Source organism: Adiantum capillus-veneris, chromosome 14, assembly GCF_014529385.1.
Source record: "Adiantum capillus-veneris isolate H3 chromosome 14, ASM1452938v2, whole genome shotgun sequence".
NCBI lineage: Eukaryota > Viridiplantae > Streptophyta > Polypodiopsida > Polypodiales > Pteridaceae > Adiantum > Adiantum capillus-veneris.
Window position 1 is genome coordinate 139,794,809 of NC_140944.1, and position 16,297 is coordinate 139,811,105.

Below are 16,297 nucleotides of genomic sequence, written 5' to 3' on the forward strand. Positions count from 1 at the left end.
TGGTTCCAAGCAGTTCGTATATCACGTTCATACTCTCGAGTCAACCAAGAAGAAATAAAAAGCCTCTTGAATTTCAGCCATTTAACTGGCGCAGTCTTACTTAATAGAAGCGTGGACCACCAAGTTCGAGCATTCCCCTTAAAGTAAGAGGCAGCTCTCTGAATCTTAAGAGTGCTCTAAGTAACGTCATCCTACAAAAGCGATGTCAAACTGCTGTACAAAAGACAAAGCCTTCGAAACATCTCTATATCCCGAAAACGTGTCAAATTTAATCGAATGTCCACCTTCCTTAAACTCTCGAACTTTCTTGCTTTTGTCTTCCAGAAAGTCATACTGGTTGATTCTTCTTTGCATAAAGGTTGTTGTCGCCAGAGTCTAAATTGTCTGTAGAAGGGTTTTCTTGCAGTTAGGGTTAGGATTTTTTGCAATTAGGGCTAGGGGGTTTTGCAATTAGGGTTTCCTGTAGAGGGTGTGTGTGTATAGCAGGCAGCCATGTCATCACTTTGTGACAGTCCTCCTCCTCCATCCATTTCACATTCAATGCCGGATGGTTCTTAACTAAGAACCACCGTTCACTTTACCTTTCTCTTTCCTATCTTGGAAAGCCAGTATCTGTTCCTGAACGAGTATCTTCTCGCTCTTTTTCAATTCAGGTTCATCCGGGAGCTATCACCGCTCCAAAGCCATTATTGCTCACAAATAACAGGTTCTCCCATACAACATTGGTTTCATCCAAAAATTCAAAATCTTCTTCTAAAAAGTTTTATTTCATAAATTCATACAGCAAAATAATGCTAATTCATCCATAATGTTCTATCTAAAATATGTTCTGGAACGAGTGTCTCCCCGTCCCGCTATATTTCCATTCTGTCAGTCATCCTTATTCTTGTGCCTTGTTGGGGCACCGTGCAACAATATTTCCTTGTTCTCCACATTCAAAACACTTTCTTGATTTGAAATATTCATCTTTCTGGTCTTCTATCAATTGAGATCGTGTATCTTTCTGTTCTTCTATCAGTCGAGATCGTGTATCTATCTATCGTCTGTTTCTGTTCCGACCTGTCAAAGGTTCATCTGGTGGGTAAGTCGAGTTACCCAAATGCATAGCGAATCCGCGCTTAGCATGTCCCATCAATTGTTAAATGGACTCTGACTTCTTCTGAAGGCAGTAGTCTCCAATTTCTTTGGGGAGTCCACGGCAAAACCTGTCAATTTGCTCCTTAAAATTGTTCTTGAAAGAAGAGCCGGTAGGAAAGTATCCCAAAATCTTTCACAGTAATCATCCAAAGTGTCATCCCTGATCATCCGAAGGTGGTTTCAATTGGTTCTCACATCTCGTTCGTACTCTTGAGTGAGCCATGAAGAAATAAAAAGTTTCTTAAATTTCAGCCACTCTGTCGGTGCTTCTTTTCTTAACAAAAGAGTGGACCGCCATGTCCGTGCATTGCCTTTCAGAAAGGATTATGCCCGTCTAATCTTGGAGTGCTCTGTATAGCGGCCTCTAGAAAATGCTATATCAAACTATTGGATAAGGCTAAAGCCTTAGGAGCATCTCGAAACCCTGAGAAGGTTTCAAACTTTACTGCTTGTCCACCCTCTTTGAATTCCTTGGCCTTCTTGCCTTGTCGTCAAGAAAATCATACTGATTGGCTCTATAAAAGTGCTTCCTTTTTTAATAAAACATATAGTCCGCTCGTCGTTTCTTGCCCTTTCTGTCCTCATCACTCGAGTCAAAAAAGGATGAGTTGTCTGAGCTGTCAGGAGAAGATGAGGACGAATTGGACAATGCTTCCGAGCGTACACGCTTCTTATGTTTTCTTGCTTTCTCAAAAGAGAATTTTTGGCCCAAGTAACCAGGAAAGTCATTCCCTTGTTACGTTTCTTCAGTTGCTTCTCCTTTGACCCAAATAGTTGGTTGACTCATTTTTCGACAATGTCCTCGCATTCATCTTCAGTAAACATCCGTGGGACAGGAGGTTTCTTGATTGCCGGTTTTATTGGTGACTCAATGGATTTCTGCCAGTGAGTATGCACTTCATCCATCAGGTGTCGGGTCAAAAATTTACAAATAGAAGAATCCAGGATAAGCCCAGATTCACCCTTAAAGGAAAGTGCAAGGTATAGACCCATGATAGTCACCCGCAAGACAATATAACCATCAGCTCCATCATGCATAGTATTGACTACATACCACGACATCCCCACTAACGTCGTCAGTGCCCAATAGGGGGTGTAGAACTAGGTACTAACATATGCTCCCAAACATAACACACACCCCATGCACACACACATGAGCATACATCAACACAAAGTTCAGCGTACTGAGTTTCTGTCATGACTTCGGAGATCAAGGGCAGACTTAGCCATAATGAAGCTTAGCACCAAAAGAAGCATTAAATCGTAAAAATTAGCACAAAAATAAGGTAGTTGATAGGGCATACGCACCACACACACACACATGAGCATACATCAACAGAAAGTTCAGCGTATTGAGTTTCTGTCATGACTTCGGAGATCAAGGGCAGACTCAGCCATAATGAAGCTTAGCACCAAAAGAAGCATTAAATCGAAAAAATTAGCACAAAAATGAGATAGTTGATAGGGCATACGCACCACAAAAGATAGAAAGAATTAGCACAATATCAATTGGTCGTAATTCGGACGAAAACTTCACAATGTGAAGTCTGCATGTCTGCTATACGAATAAAAGATATACCTAGATGAATCCAGGATAAGCTCAGATTCACCCTTAAAGGAAAGTGCAAGGTATAGGCCCATGGTGGGTCCTTGGCAAACTAGAGCATCTGCTTTGCGCACTCATCAACCTGTTGTTGACGCTGCATCTCCATGAGTTGATACTGCGTAGGCCGAGGTGGTCCGTACTCGTTCTCTGCTAGTCCACTTGAATTTTCCATACCGCCACTTGTTTCTGAGGTGGTAGGAGTCGTCGTCTCGTTCTTGCCTGAATCCATGTGTGTCGCGAGAAAAAGGATCAAACTTCCCGGTAGAAGAGAAATCGGTCGTTCTCTAATACCACTGTCACAATCTTGGTCACCTCTAAGACGAGAATCCAACACGACACACGAGATACTTCAAAACTTTAAAATCACAATTCAATTTTGATCGACACGGCTAGGCGTAGTTCCATGCCCAGAAAGATTGGCCCCAAAGACTGGCGCCCCTTTCAATATTTCTTTTATATTAATTTTTGAGCAAAGTAAATTCTCGAAGGGTCCCCTGCTCTCAGACTCTGCGTCTAGATGCTCTAAAGAATGAGGCTCTTTCGGTCAATTTATTCTTACAAGGGATGCCAAAAGCAAAGCCCCAAAAGCAACTGGTCAAAAAGCTGGCTCAAAAAGCTCCAACGCAAATTGCGGAAATCCGTTTAGCCTTGCCACATCAACGGCTAGCGTGAAAAGCGAAATCCGTACAATTTGCCACGTCAACAGCCTGTCAGCACAAATCACAAATATCCGTATTGTTCTGCCACGTCAGCAAGCTGTCGTACAGCCTACCACATCATTTGTTGTGTATGTACTGCCATGTCATTTGTGACAGTTACAATGATCATGATTTGTATCTAAGACCCTCGATACAGATGTGATTGATCGAGACTGATGTCTTTGTAGAAGTGATGGATTGGTGGAGTATAGTGTATCAGCGTCTGTTAAAGAAAGTTTGTCCTTTGGCTGCTTTTGCATACGTAATCGGGGGCGGTTACAATTCTTTCAAGAGGAGGGAATGTCACAAAGTGATCACGGGCATGCCCAACTGAAAGAGAAATGGCCGAGTGGACAGGAGGAATTGAACCTAGAAGATGGGCTAGAGAGCCTACCAACGTAAAGAACTGACGAAGCACCGACCGAGGGGCCTAAAACACTAAAAATCCCAAAGCTTGACCATTGGAGCTGATTTCTGTAAAATGCGTTGATGTGCTAACGTGGCAACTTGTACGGATGCTGACGTAGCAAGGTTATACGGTGTGATGACTGTGCTACGTGGCGTAATTGTACAGATTTTTGCAAATTTTGCTAGTAGCTTTTGGCAGCATATGCTTTTGGGGTTTAGTGCTTTTGAGTAAAGTGCTTTTGGGCTCTGCTTTTGGCCAACCCTTGTACTCTTTATGAGAGCCTTTGAGGCCTCACTCTACAGAGCATCTGGACACAGAGTCTTAGAGTAGAGGACCCTCATGAGTTGTATTGTTGCGAGCATATAAAGAAATACCAAAAGGGACAAAAGGGGCGTCAATCTTTGGGGCCATTGCATCTGGCCGCAAAACTCCGCCGTGCCATGTCGACACTCTGGTAAAGTTCAGTGATTTTGTAGTTTTTGTTCATGTGTTGCTATTGATTTCTCGCTTTAAGTGTCCAAGCCTGTAACATGAAGAGTGCCAAGATAGTCAATGGTACTATGGAGTCGACATGCTTATCCTTTTGCATGTTTGCCATTCTTTTTAGCCCAATCAATCAATTTTATCTCCATTATGCACCCAAACAACTTTGCAATAAGAGACCCAATCATTATAGTCCGGTGGTTATTTGCATTCTTTACATTTCCTCCTTTATGCAAAGCCTTGACCCAATTAGTGCTCCAATCACAAGGTTGAAGGCGTACCATGTTGAAGTGCAAGATTGAACATATCACACATCCAATCATGTCTAAAATCCCCCCTCCATTTAATCATTTCTGGCTTGATACCTTGAAGATCTCTTGCTTTGTGATTGGCCAACTTTTCGAGGCCGCCGTACACATCCTCAACTGTAAAAAAAGAGGGCATACATGGGAGTGAACCAGACAATGGCATCTTTCAAACATTCAGTTGCTCATATAGTTTCCTACAATATGTACATATTCATGAGACTCAACCATTTGTCTTTCAAGTTTCTCCAAAATCTTCCGCATGCACGTGCCTTTTCTTGAACTTGAAAAAAAAGATGCTCGACTTCCTATGTTCTTCTCTTCTTTTGAATCAATGCCTTGTATGTATGCAACACTTTGATAGTTGTCTTTGTCCATAGTTGCATCTAGCTTTGTCAAGGACTTTCAAGCATCTTAACATTCTTTATTAAACCACGTTTTGCGTGATCTACCTTCGTTGATACCATGGACATGCTTTATGGCAAAGCATTCTTCGGCACAAGAACAAATAACTATCTTGAAAGCTTCCCATTTAGTTTCCAATGGTGCGTCATATTTAAGCTTTGTTATCCATCACTTTTGCTCAACCATTTCAATATATATTGGTGCCGTTTGAAATCCATACAAAAAGATAACTTCTCTTCCCTTTGGCTAAGGTTATCATGCTTAGTTGTTTCTACATATGTAAGGTCAATACATAAGGTCTGAATGTCTGATTCCGAGGTCCATTGGTCAAGCGTAAAACTCTTTATGTGATACATGATGGCTTCAGAGAGTAGTATATAGTTAATCACACTATATCCCATTGTGTTTTCTGCATGTAAATCCATCGGTTCCACTCCATAAAGATACACCATTGGCAATGAGCATACCCGTGCTATTGCAGATGTTGAAGTAATTTTCCATAGTGATCCAACTCTCTCATCCATTGAAGTACGATCATAGAAGTGAACTTTCTCCAACTCTCTTGAAATATATGACATACCAAATTGTTGAGTATCATGTTGCAATGTTTTTTTGTGCGAGCATTCATATCCCCAAAGACAATAACATCACCTTTGGCCTTCAAATAAGCAATACCCTCCTCTAAATAAACAAATGTCTGATCTCTATCCATGCAAGCATAAAAAGGGGAATCATGATGAGGGATGTAGCAACCAGCTAGAAAATAGGTGCTCTTCTTAGTATCATAATTTTCTGCCACACACCCCGACCAAATGTTAGTATAGGATACTTCCCGAGACATGACATGACACCAAACAAAAACGCCCTATATAAGGAGTGGACATATGAATTACCTCACCTACACTCTCCCCGTAGAGCCAAACTTTCTCACCCCTAAGACTGGGAGCCTGCACTTAATCTAGCCTAGTGTCTCACCTCAAGAATTGGTGTCCCATACAACTAGCACACACGCTAACTTGGGTGTCTGAGCACGCACTACCAAGCGTCGTACACCCTACCGTGTCATCAATTTTTTTGCTAGGTCTTTTGTTTGTGTGTGTGTGTGTGTGTGTGTGTGTGTGTGTGTGTGTGTGTACAACTGAACAGAAAGACAGAGAGAATCCACACGAGACACGGAGTGACTGAGTTCCACTCCCAGACTGCAATGGCCCCAAACGATGGTGCCCTTTTGGGATTTCTTTATATTACTTCAACAAGGTACAACTATGTGGCTCTACTCTGCTTCTCCACGTAGTAGAATGCCAAAGAGAGACCCTATAGTTCATATTTAAAGGCCCTTAGCCTATCAAAAAGCAGTTACATCTTTCATGTTCAATTTCAAAGTTTAGCTACCCTCAAGGGGGAAAAAAAGCAATCGCAAAGCATCTAGTCCAAAATCTGAACGGAAATCACCGAAATCCATATAGCTGCCACATCAGCATGTGAACACAAATCGCTAGCGTCCGTATAGCCTACCATGTTATCAATTTTTTTGCTAGATCTTTTGTTTGTTAGTGTGAGTGTGTGTGTGTGTGTGTGAGTGTGTGTGTGTGTGTGTGTGTGTGTGTGTGTGTGTGTGTGTGTGAGAGAGAGAGAGAGGCTCTTATCTATGGACAAGTTTTGTGCTCCCAAGCGCCTTGATGGGCTGAATATTTTGGATTTGCGTAGTCATGTTCTGGCTCGGAAAGCTACCCTATTGCCCGTCTTGGTGGCACAACGACAACCTTGGTTGCTTATGGTATCACACTTGTGTGCGCCTATTGTCACACCGTCCTTTGGTCATTGGCAGCCAACTATTGGGAGGTCATTTTTGGCAAGCTTGAAAGGCACATTCCTAGATGTCCCTTTACTTCTTCTCTCACTGTTGATTTTAAGGCTGTCACGTTGCATTTGAAATGGAATGGTTGGCAATCTTCTCTTGGCTATTCCCTCTGATTGGAGAGCCTGCATTGGAAGAAGGCTCTCTCTTTTACTTTGGTCTAGCGCTCTCCTTGTCAAGCATATTTTCTTTCTCAAAAAGGGATATGCCAGGTGCATTAGGTGGTAGATGACACCGGCCATGCTCTTTCGTTCTCTGTTGTGCGAGGTCTTTTTGGATTGGGACCTCATTATTCTCCTCTTTGGCGAGAAGTTCGCGGCATGCTTTCTGATCTCACATATTCGTCCTTTGAATGAAGACACTCGCTGTTTGGATTGGAATCTTGCTAATGTCAACTTCGAATGCATTTCAGCCAGTAGAGTCTACGCTTTCTTGCAATCTGATGTGTGGATTGTGCGTCATGGTAATCAGTTGTGGTCACTCTCCAAGTCATCCCTATGGTGGAGGGGCACATTGTCTGCCATTTGGCAATGTCGTCTCCCTTTGAAGGAACGTACTTTCTCATGGCGCTGTTTGGTGGGAGTTTTAACTGTGGGTAGCACATTGCACACACGGTATATTGCACCTTCTTGTTGTTTCAGATGTCGTATAATGAAGGAGATTGTGCCAAACTTGTTGTGGGATTGTCGTTGCTCCAGATCCTTCTTCGACTTCGTTTCCCTTTTGCCACTTTTCACACACGGTTTTGACTTTTTGGGACGCTTCAGGCTCCACAATCTCAGTTTGCAGTCTTTCTTGCTTGGGTCAGATTTTGGGTTTTGTGGGCCATCGGGCACCATTGCAACTTCCTGATGTTTCAAGGCATTGAAGTGGCCCTGTTTCCCTATTTTAAACTATCGCTTGCCCAAGCGCTGCATTTTACTTATGAGGCTGGGGATGTTACTCTTGATGCATACAAGATATACTTTGATTGTTTCTAGCCCTCGAAGCATCATAAAGCTCCACTTTTTGTACCTCTTCTTTTCCATGGGTTTTCCTCAGTTTGACGTTTCCTACTGATAAATTAATCAAATCCAATTTACAAAAAAGTGTCTGAGACAATACTATAAAAATGTGTGTGTGTGTGTGTGTGTGTGTGTGTCCGCTTTATTTTTAAGGGTTTAGGCCCCTCGGCCAGTTCCAAAAGTTTAGGCCCTCAGCCAGTTCCAAAAGTTATTGGTGTTAGCATATACATGTGGTAGTGATGTGTGTGAATACACTTAGGACTGCCGAGGCATTTTTTCCCTCACTAGGAGGATTTTTCCCCTCTGCATTATATATACGCCCATCACTCTAGGGCTAACTTTATCTTTCCATCGCACGCTAAGTAATACACTCTCTGTTGTGTGCCTTGAGCTTCCTTCGTCTTCTCCAAGCTGTGTGTTTTCCTGCAACCCTAATTCCAACAATTTGTATCAGAGCAGATTGCGTTCTCCCGCGCTTGGTCGCCTACAACTCCAGCACACGCCTGCTTACTTTCTCCGATTTCTGTGAGATTTGGTGAGCGTTCGCAGGTCAAAAAATATTCTGGGCAAGCTTGTAGACGAGAATCAAGGTTCTCGCCTCTAGATCTCACCTTCCAGACTCAGGGCATGACATCCCTGCAACTCTTTTCCAACTCTGTTTCCAGAGTCCTCTTCCAACAGAATAACTCCGCTTTCCCAGACACGAAGTCCTTACTTGGGAATCCCAACTTCCCAATCACAACTCGAGAGACTACCTCTCTCCGATCCATGGATCTACTTCCCAAACTCGGGTACGAAATCCTTGGGCTGATCTGGCTCTAGTTCCTCAGAGTGCTTTCTCCTACAGAGGCTCATGCCTTCCTCTGCTCCTACTCCCTCACTAAGAGAAAGTACACCTACAAACAAATACTTAAGAGATCATAACATGAAAATCGTTACCTTCAAAGTCTCGACACTCGAAACGCAACTCAGTTCTCGAAAAGCAATTCCCCGGAAGAGATCTCTACATAGAAAATCCTCTCTTCCAATGCTACACACAAAAGAGGTGTGTTCTCGGGTTCCTTCTCGTAAATCAGCCTCGTCTACGACGTTTATGGGCTGAAAACAGAGAAAAACAGCAACTTGTCACGATGGAAACACGCTCCGTAGGCACTTCTTCGTGAGGGAACTCGCGCACTAGCTCTTGGCGACATCTGATACACTTGGGCAGCCGTGGGCATCACCAGCAACGTCTTCTTTGTGGTTGAAATCTGCAGCCGCATCTCCTCCTTGCGAAAACTGATCTTCCTCTATGAGTGAGGGCATGTGATGCTTTTATAGCTCCTGGCCACGGCACGAATAGCTGCTCGCGTGGAGATTGCGCCCTTTTTTTTTCTTTTTTTCTTTTTTTCTTTTTTTTTCTTTTTTTTTCGCGTTGTTCTGCCAGAAAAAGAGAGAGAGAAAACGTTGGCTGATCTGTTGCCTTATTTATCAAATAAGTGGACGGCCGGCATATTTTAAAAATAGTTTGAATCTGCCCAAAAACTCAATAAAACCTTATAAGTTAAAAATAATGCTTTCACAGTACTTCCTAGGCGTCCCTGGATGCAATCACATGCACAGTTGCAATGCAGACATAGACTTCCTCGCGGGAGAGCATCTACTTTCCCGAAAAGCAATCCCGCTTTCTCAAAAAGCATATGTTTTTCCTCAAAGTTTCCTCTGAACCCATCTTCATTCAAGTGCTTGCTTTTCCTTGTGCACAATTCTAACACGATTCGGAATTTCCTCTCAACTATGGATATTTCCTTTTCGATGCACCCGTCACCCACCTTGTGACGCATTAGAAATACCCATCACCTAGTCCTTTCCTACTGAACTTACGGTACAATCTCCTTCATGATGCTCTATGTCACCCATCCTATGACGCATCAGAGATGTCCATTCCCGATGGTCGGATACTTCTTTCTGATGCTCCCTGTCACCCATCCGATGTGACGCATCAGAAGTACCCGTTCCTGGTGGCCTTACAGATATTCCCTTTCACAGTGCTCCCGTCGTTACTCTGAATGACACACTAGAAATACTCTGTACTCGGATGTCTCCAGTGAGAAAAACACTCACTTAAAATTCCAATAATTCGTTTAGAATTATTTTTCTTGGTGTTCCAAGCGAGAAAACCCTCTCACTTTTAAATCCAACAATTCATTTAGAATTATTTTTCTGTCAGATAAAGCCACTTTAGCAACAGTGGACATACATCAATGCCCTGCACAACATTCCAAACGCCCTTTGACACAAGAACGTGCCATCGTGTAAGCCTACATTCAGTAGTTGTCCCCATCCAGTTTATCCTCGGCAGCAAACATACGTGTTGTTCTCAGCCATGGCAAGTGACTGCACCTGATGTGAAAACTACTCCAAAAGAGGAAAAACAAAGAAGGACAAACACATGCTATGTAGCACAACCTGAAGAGGACTATAAGGGACCTATCCTGCAAAAAATTGCACTGACAAAAATTTCACACAAAAGGACGAAATTGCCTGCGCAGTACTGCATGTAGTGGAGACCGAGGCCGAAATGACGCTCACCAAAGCTCACCCAGGAGAATACTGGCAATGCTTGCGAATATGCCCGCGAGGACAACCTGCTTTCATAGCAATTGTTCAAATTAGGGTTGCAGGGATGCACACACAACTTGGAGAGATGAAGAAGCTCAAGGCACATAGCAGAGAGTGTATTGCTTAGAGTGCAAATAGAAAGATAAGTTAGCCCTAGAATGATGGGCATATATACAATGCACAGGTGAAATAACCTCCTAGTGAGGGAAAAGAAGCCCCAACGGTCCTAGTGTGTTCACACACATCATTATTGCATATATGGCAACAATGGCACCATCTTGGTCAATCCTTATGCTTTCCTTCACAATCGTGAGCATTTCTTGTATATACTGCGAAATATACACCATAAATTGCAACTGACTCAATCCAATAGCAATAGGTGGTTTCGGGTCATAAGCATGAACAACTTATAACATGTGGCTGAATGCTTATAAGTCTTATAAGAAAATTAAACTAGAAGAGATACATTTCCCAATCACTTTGATGACGAAAGAGAGACACATGCTAATTTCATGTCCTCCATTTGTCCATCAGCCTTGGGAGTTCCAAGCGCGAAATGCACAATTTCGTTTCCAATTTCTAGAAAAATGTTTGCCAAAAACCTGCAATGAAGTCCGTACCACGATCACTAATGGTTTTCTGAGTCAAACCATAGAGTTTATATAAATGCACCTCGATGAATAAAGCAAACTCATGACTCTTCATTGCCGTGCGAGTAGGGTATCAATCTTGCCATTTTAGTGAGACAATCGACAGGGACCCAAGTGGACTTGAAATTCAAAAATGGCAAGGGAAGCACGCGGAAAGTTATAAGCGCATAAAATTTCCGAGGACCACAAACAAGAGTTCTTGCAACCATAAACCAGCCAAGGATTTCCATTATAATTTAAATTAAGAAACAGGGGTACAAATACACCTTACAAACTTGTTAAGAGGTAAAAAGACTCTCACTTGTGTACCCTGGCAGCAGTTAATTTAGGTGAATGCGCTAGTTTGAATACAAAGAGACAGGTTCTTCCTCCAAATCATAATTTAATACAGGATATTTTCCACAGAAAATAAAAATGTTCGTCACCTGGTCATATATAGAATCCAAGTATGCCTTTGCAAGCTGAGAAACCCGTCTTGGTGTGAAATCCCAATGCCACAATACTTGAGCAGGAAGAACTGCAGTTTCATTCAGATGGCAAGAGGTGCAGTAAAGCTGGCCACTGTATTCACAGAGTCTGGGTTTTCCCCAGCCAAGAGTTTGCACAAAGCCGTGCACCAAGCCTCTCTCTGCTTCAAGATGTTTATAGCACCCTGCGCAGGAATGATGTTGAGAAGAAAGAAGTTGTTTCATATTTTTGTTTGGATGTGTCTTGAGGTTTAGCTTCACAGTCTTGCCAAGAGACACAGAGCTTTTGTTGTAATCTAGCTCACCCTTGCGACTTCCTAGCTCTGATCGCGGTGATTGAAGATAGGGTGACTCAATTGAACCCAGCTGAACATCACTTTGCTGTGAAGCTGCAGAAGAAGTCAACTGATGGCTTTCAAGAGAAGAAAATCCCTTCATGCTACTTTGCGGGCACAAAAACCAACATAAAGGAGAGCTTGTACTGAAAGGTGGGCCAGCCTGAAGAAGAGACTGTAGACATTTCTCGATACGACTGCTTCTAACCTCTACAACATTAGGATGAGTGTTGCCAAATACTTTGCGTGAGTCCCTGTCCACCTCCTTCCATGGAGGAGGGAGAGACTTTTCAGTTCTAACATTGAACTTGCGCCTCAACTGGTGATAAAGATCAACAAAATCTCTGTACCGTCTCAACACTTCCCATTCTTGGTTTCCGCTAGAGACTTTTATGCAATATACAGTATGGTCCTTAACCCCCACTATCCTCTCTCCAAAAGAAGAGCCACCCCTCCTTTGCTTTGCACCTACTACTTCCACCCAGTCAACCGTAAATGGTACAGAATCTGTTAACGTGAATAACTGCAAGCCCGATGTTGATGAGCTTAGGCTCCCATCTCTAGAAGAACGGGGAGTACCTATGACAGAGCTGCTTGACCCCAACATAAACCTCTCTCGAATGCCATGCTCATCACAATCGAGAAGTACATCCTCCATGTCCAAGACTGTGTCGACATATGTCTCATTCAACTCTAAGTTCTCTACATACCTACAAAGCTGGAAAATTTAGAAAAACTTAGCATCCAATTCCCCAAAACAAACCTCCATTACAAAAAATTTGAAGTGCATACCTCCTCTGGACCCAAGCCGTCCGTTTTCTCTCTTTGATCACTTTGCAGTTTACTTTGCAATCGAATGCTTAGATCTTTCCATTTCTCTTCATGTAAATTATCCCCAAATTCTCGTTCTTCCAGTGATAAACCTTGCCTGCACTCTGAGTTCGCTCTGTCCATAGCTTCTTCAAGAATAGGATGATCGCACCAGGTGGGCTCTCTCCCTTGATTTGTACAGCTCCGGGTAGAGGAGCCCGCATTTGGCTCAGATGATGATTGATAGATTCCGGTGATATAAGCAACACCATCCAAATGAAAGCCCTTATTGATGTCTGCTTCATTGCTTAACCTGACATGTGACTCTATATTCAACAAGGCATCAGCAGAAATTGGTGCAGTGTCAAATAAGTCGACAGGAGGCCCCTTTGGAAGCACCCGGCAATCCATATTTTGTTCATTAGCAGCCTCCTCAAGATCAGGTCTGCCAGATCCACTGCTCAATGTCCGAAGAGGGTGACAAAAAGCAGGACTCTGTGTACGGAAATCAGATGGTGCTACAGGCTCTTGTAAGCTCTGAGAATGCTTAGACGTCCGAATTTCTGAACCTCTGCTTGAGGCATCTGCTGTAGCAACACTATTTCCAAATCCAATCGGCACAGTATTGCCTGTAGGCACACCACTGATCTGGAGGTTGTCTCTTATCAATGCTGCTGACCCATTGATATCTTCACCAATCAAAGAATTTTCCGAAAATACTGAGTTGATTCCTTGTTCTAATGGACTGGGATTTTGCTGCATGGAGAAGCCCTCTGTGTGTGCATCTAATTCAATACTTTTAATGCTTGCATCGGTATGTGGCATTGGCAGCACATCTCCTAGTTGTTTTGGTAATAGAGTACTTGTCTCCGTTGAGACTCTCCTCCCTATGTTTACTATTCCATCACCTGCCGCTCTCAAAGAAGATTCTTTCTCTACAAAATGCTCTTTATTTATATCAGAAACCTCTGTTGCTGCACTTGTCTGCGCATCAGAGTCATGTGTATTGTCTGTCTGCAGCACATTTTTCAACGGGAAAATATAGCTTGTGGGCAGGCGAAATGATGTTTGTAACTGAGAAATTCTCTCCACTGTGTTCTCAGCAAGAAATTTCACCTTACTGAATGAGATTGCATTCGAAAGGCCATACACATGATCCTTCACTGTTGTCGATTCCACCTTCAAAGCGTCATCCTTGACATCTGGATCCAACAAAGTCTCGTTCTTCATATTACACTCGCCTCGTTTCGGAGGAACACTACCCAACAGTCTCTCAGATTCTGGCAATGTTCTATCGCAGCTATCATCATCCTTCGGCTCAATATCTCTACAATCTGTGTGGGGGAAATTTGATGGATCCTCAAGCTTTTCCTCTGTATTCTCCAAGGATCCCAAAAGGTCTGAGCAGCTGTCAAATGAGCTAGAAGAGCTCGCACTTAATGATCTCACAAGCCCTTGCCTGAATTTGTGTGTCCCCAACACCTGATTGCTTGTTTGTTCATCATTGTTCTCGATGCCATCATTCATAGCTTCAACACTAGTTGCCGGTGACCATGATAGCCACTGATCTCTCTCTCTCTCTCTCTCTGTGTGTGTGTGTGTGTGTGTGTTCGTTCTTCGAATTGTAGCTCACCTCGCTGATGCAGCCATGGCAAAACGAGGTTCGATCGCACGTGATCTTTTTCTACGAAGAAGCTCCTGCAAACACGATGCCGTGTACTGTACAAAATATTAAATGAAAGTCGCGTGTGCGCGCGCGCCGGGGGGGGGGGGGGGGGGGGGGGGGGGGGGGGTGTTCTCTGGTGGGATCAAGGGTGGAGGATAGGCGTTGAGAGCGCCGAAAATCTACGCCGTCCATGTTTTTGTGAACTGTGTGCGAACTAGGAATATTGTGAAATTGGGGTGAACATCTCTTGAGTCGGAGACTAGAGTCTTGACTTCAACTAGTCTTGCTTGGTGGGCCTTGCTATATAACATCTATAGAATATAACATGAGATATATAAATTGACATTTAGCATCTATAATTGAAGGGAACAAGAGAATGACTAATTTGGCACGTCAATTGCGATCGAATCTAGCCTATTGAACTTACGGTCTAGGAGCCACTAATGAAGGACATTTATGTTATCCGCGTTCGTTTTCATTTCAACTATTGTAATGTTAGTTTGATTGTACAACTTATTTAAGGCAAAGTTGTTATAGTGTTGGACGTCTGATCTATGAGTACAGATTATCGTAGTAGAGTTGTTAATGTAGCCATGCACATGCGCTTCATCTATAATACATGCACCCAAGTTACAATTTATCTCATTTACAGATGGTTTTGTTTCACGAATAATGGTCAAGAACTGAAACAATTCAGGGTTCGTTGCATGTCTTATAGAGCATGACATCTTGTACAAAGTTGCATGTAGACAGTGGACCGAGCTTGTGTTATGGCATGTGTTACAAAGCTCCCGTTTGTGACTACAAATTGGGGGTAGTTGGGCAAGATCATCGAGCAAGAGAACACATTTGTTGTTGAAGGGATCTGCCAATGTACTACTTGTTACGTTCACATTTTGTCTTTCGATAAGGTCAAAAGTCATTTGGGTTAACATGGATAGTTTGTTGATTCGTGGTTGGTATCTTGAACTGGTAATAGGCTGTAGTAGATGCAATGTTGCTAAAACTTTTTGATGCCGCTACGATGGCAAAGTGCCCAACAATAATACAGAATTGAGGATAGCAAGAGTGTCTATTTCATTTTCTGTCGACCTTGTAAATTGCTTTATATGTGAGGTATGCCGATGTGCAGGAGGGACATATTTCTAGATTGTGAGCAAAGATGTCACATTGCATGCTCCAATCTTTATACAATGCAGTAATTTCAAACCATAACCTAGCATATGGACGATAAGCTAGTTTCAAGTTGGCTGCAATTTTCTCCCTAGCTTATTAAGGATTAAACTGTAATCTTCTAGGTCTTGAAAACTTCAAACTAATACCTAGTGCGAGAGAAACAAGGACATATATAATATGCCATCAATTATTTAGACACCTAGTATGGTATCAATTATTTAGAGCTAAAGTAATAATGCACAAGGTGAATTCATTATTGCGATACACCACATGCATTCACTACTTGTGTATTCACTATTGTAATACATCACATGCATTGGCTAGCAATTGTATGCAAAGAATAGCGTGTGTAACTAACACGTGCAGATGTTGATCGACATCGAGTGTATAGTTTTGAAAACGAGATCCAAACAAATCGGAGCAAAGGAAGTAATGCGAAAAATTCTGAAACAAGCAAATAGATAAAGCATGAATGAAATGCAACAATAAATGAAGTGCTTTACTGACCTGCAATGTTGTATTGATGCTTTTCGATTTTTCAATCAATAGGCCGATATTTGAGTCAAGCTACAAAAAAGCAATGTGAATAGTTAAACATGCTACACATGGAAGGCCCTACAAAACACTAAAAACCATATACTGCAACCATGAAACGCATATTTCTTCATACCTGGCAAATCCCTTAGC

The 16,297-nt window shown here is 42.6% G+C and overlaps 1 protein-coding gene across 1 annotated transcript in view; it reads right to left on the reverse strand.

Moving 5' to 3' along the window:
* LOC147443238 (uncharacterized) overlaps window positions 1-14,487 on the reverse strand; it is a 41,612-nt gene extending 27,125 nt beyond the window's left edge. The window contains exons 1-2 of the mRNA XM_086529148.1: window positions 12,751-14,487; window positions 11,582-12,676 (exon numbers count right to left, since the gene is read on the reverse strand). Of these exons, the coding sequence (XP_086385274.1) occupies window positions 11,582-12,676; window positions 12,751-14,295 (2,640 nt within the window). The 5' untranslated portion in view covers window positions 14,296-14,487. The remainder of the gene's footprint in view (window positions 1-11,581; window positions 12,677-12,750) is intronic.
* Window positions 14,488-16,297: the final 1,810 nt, after the last annotated feature.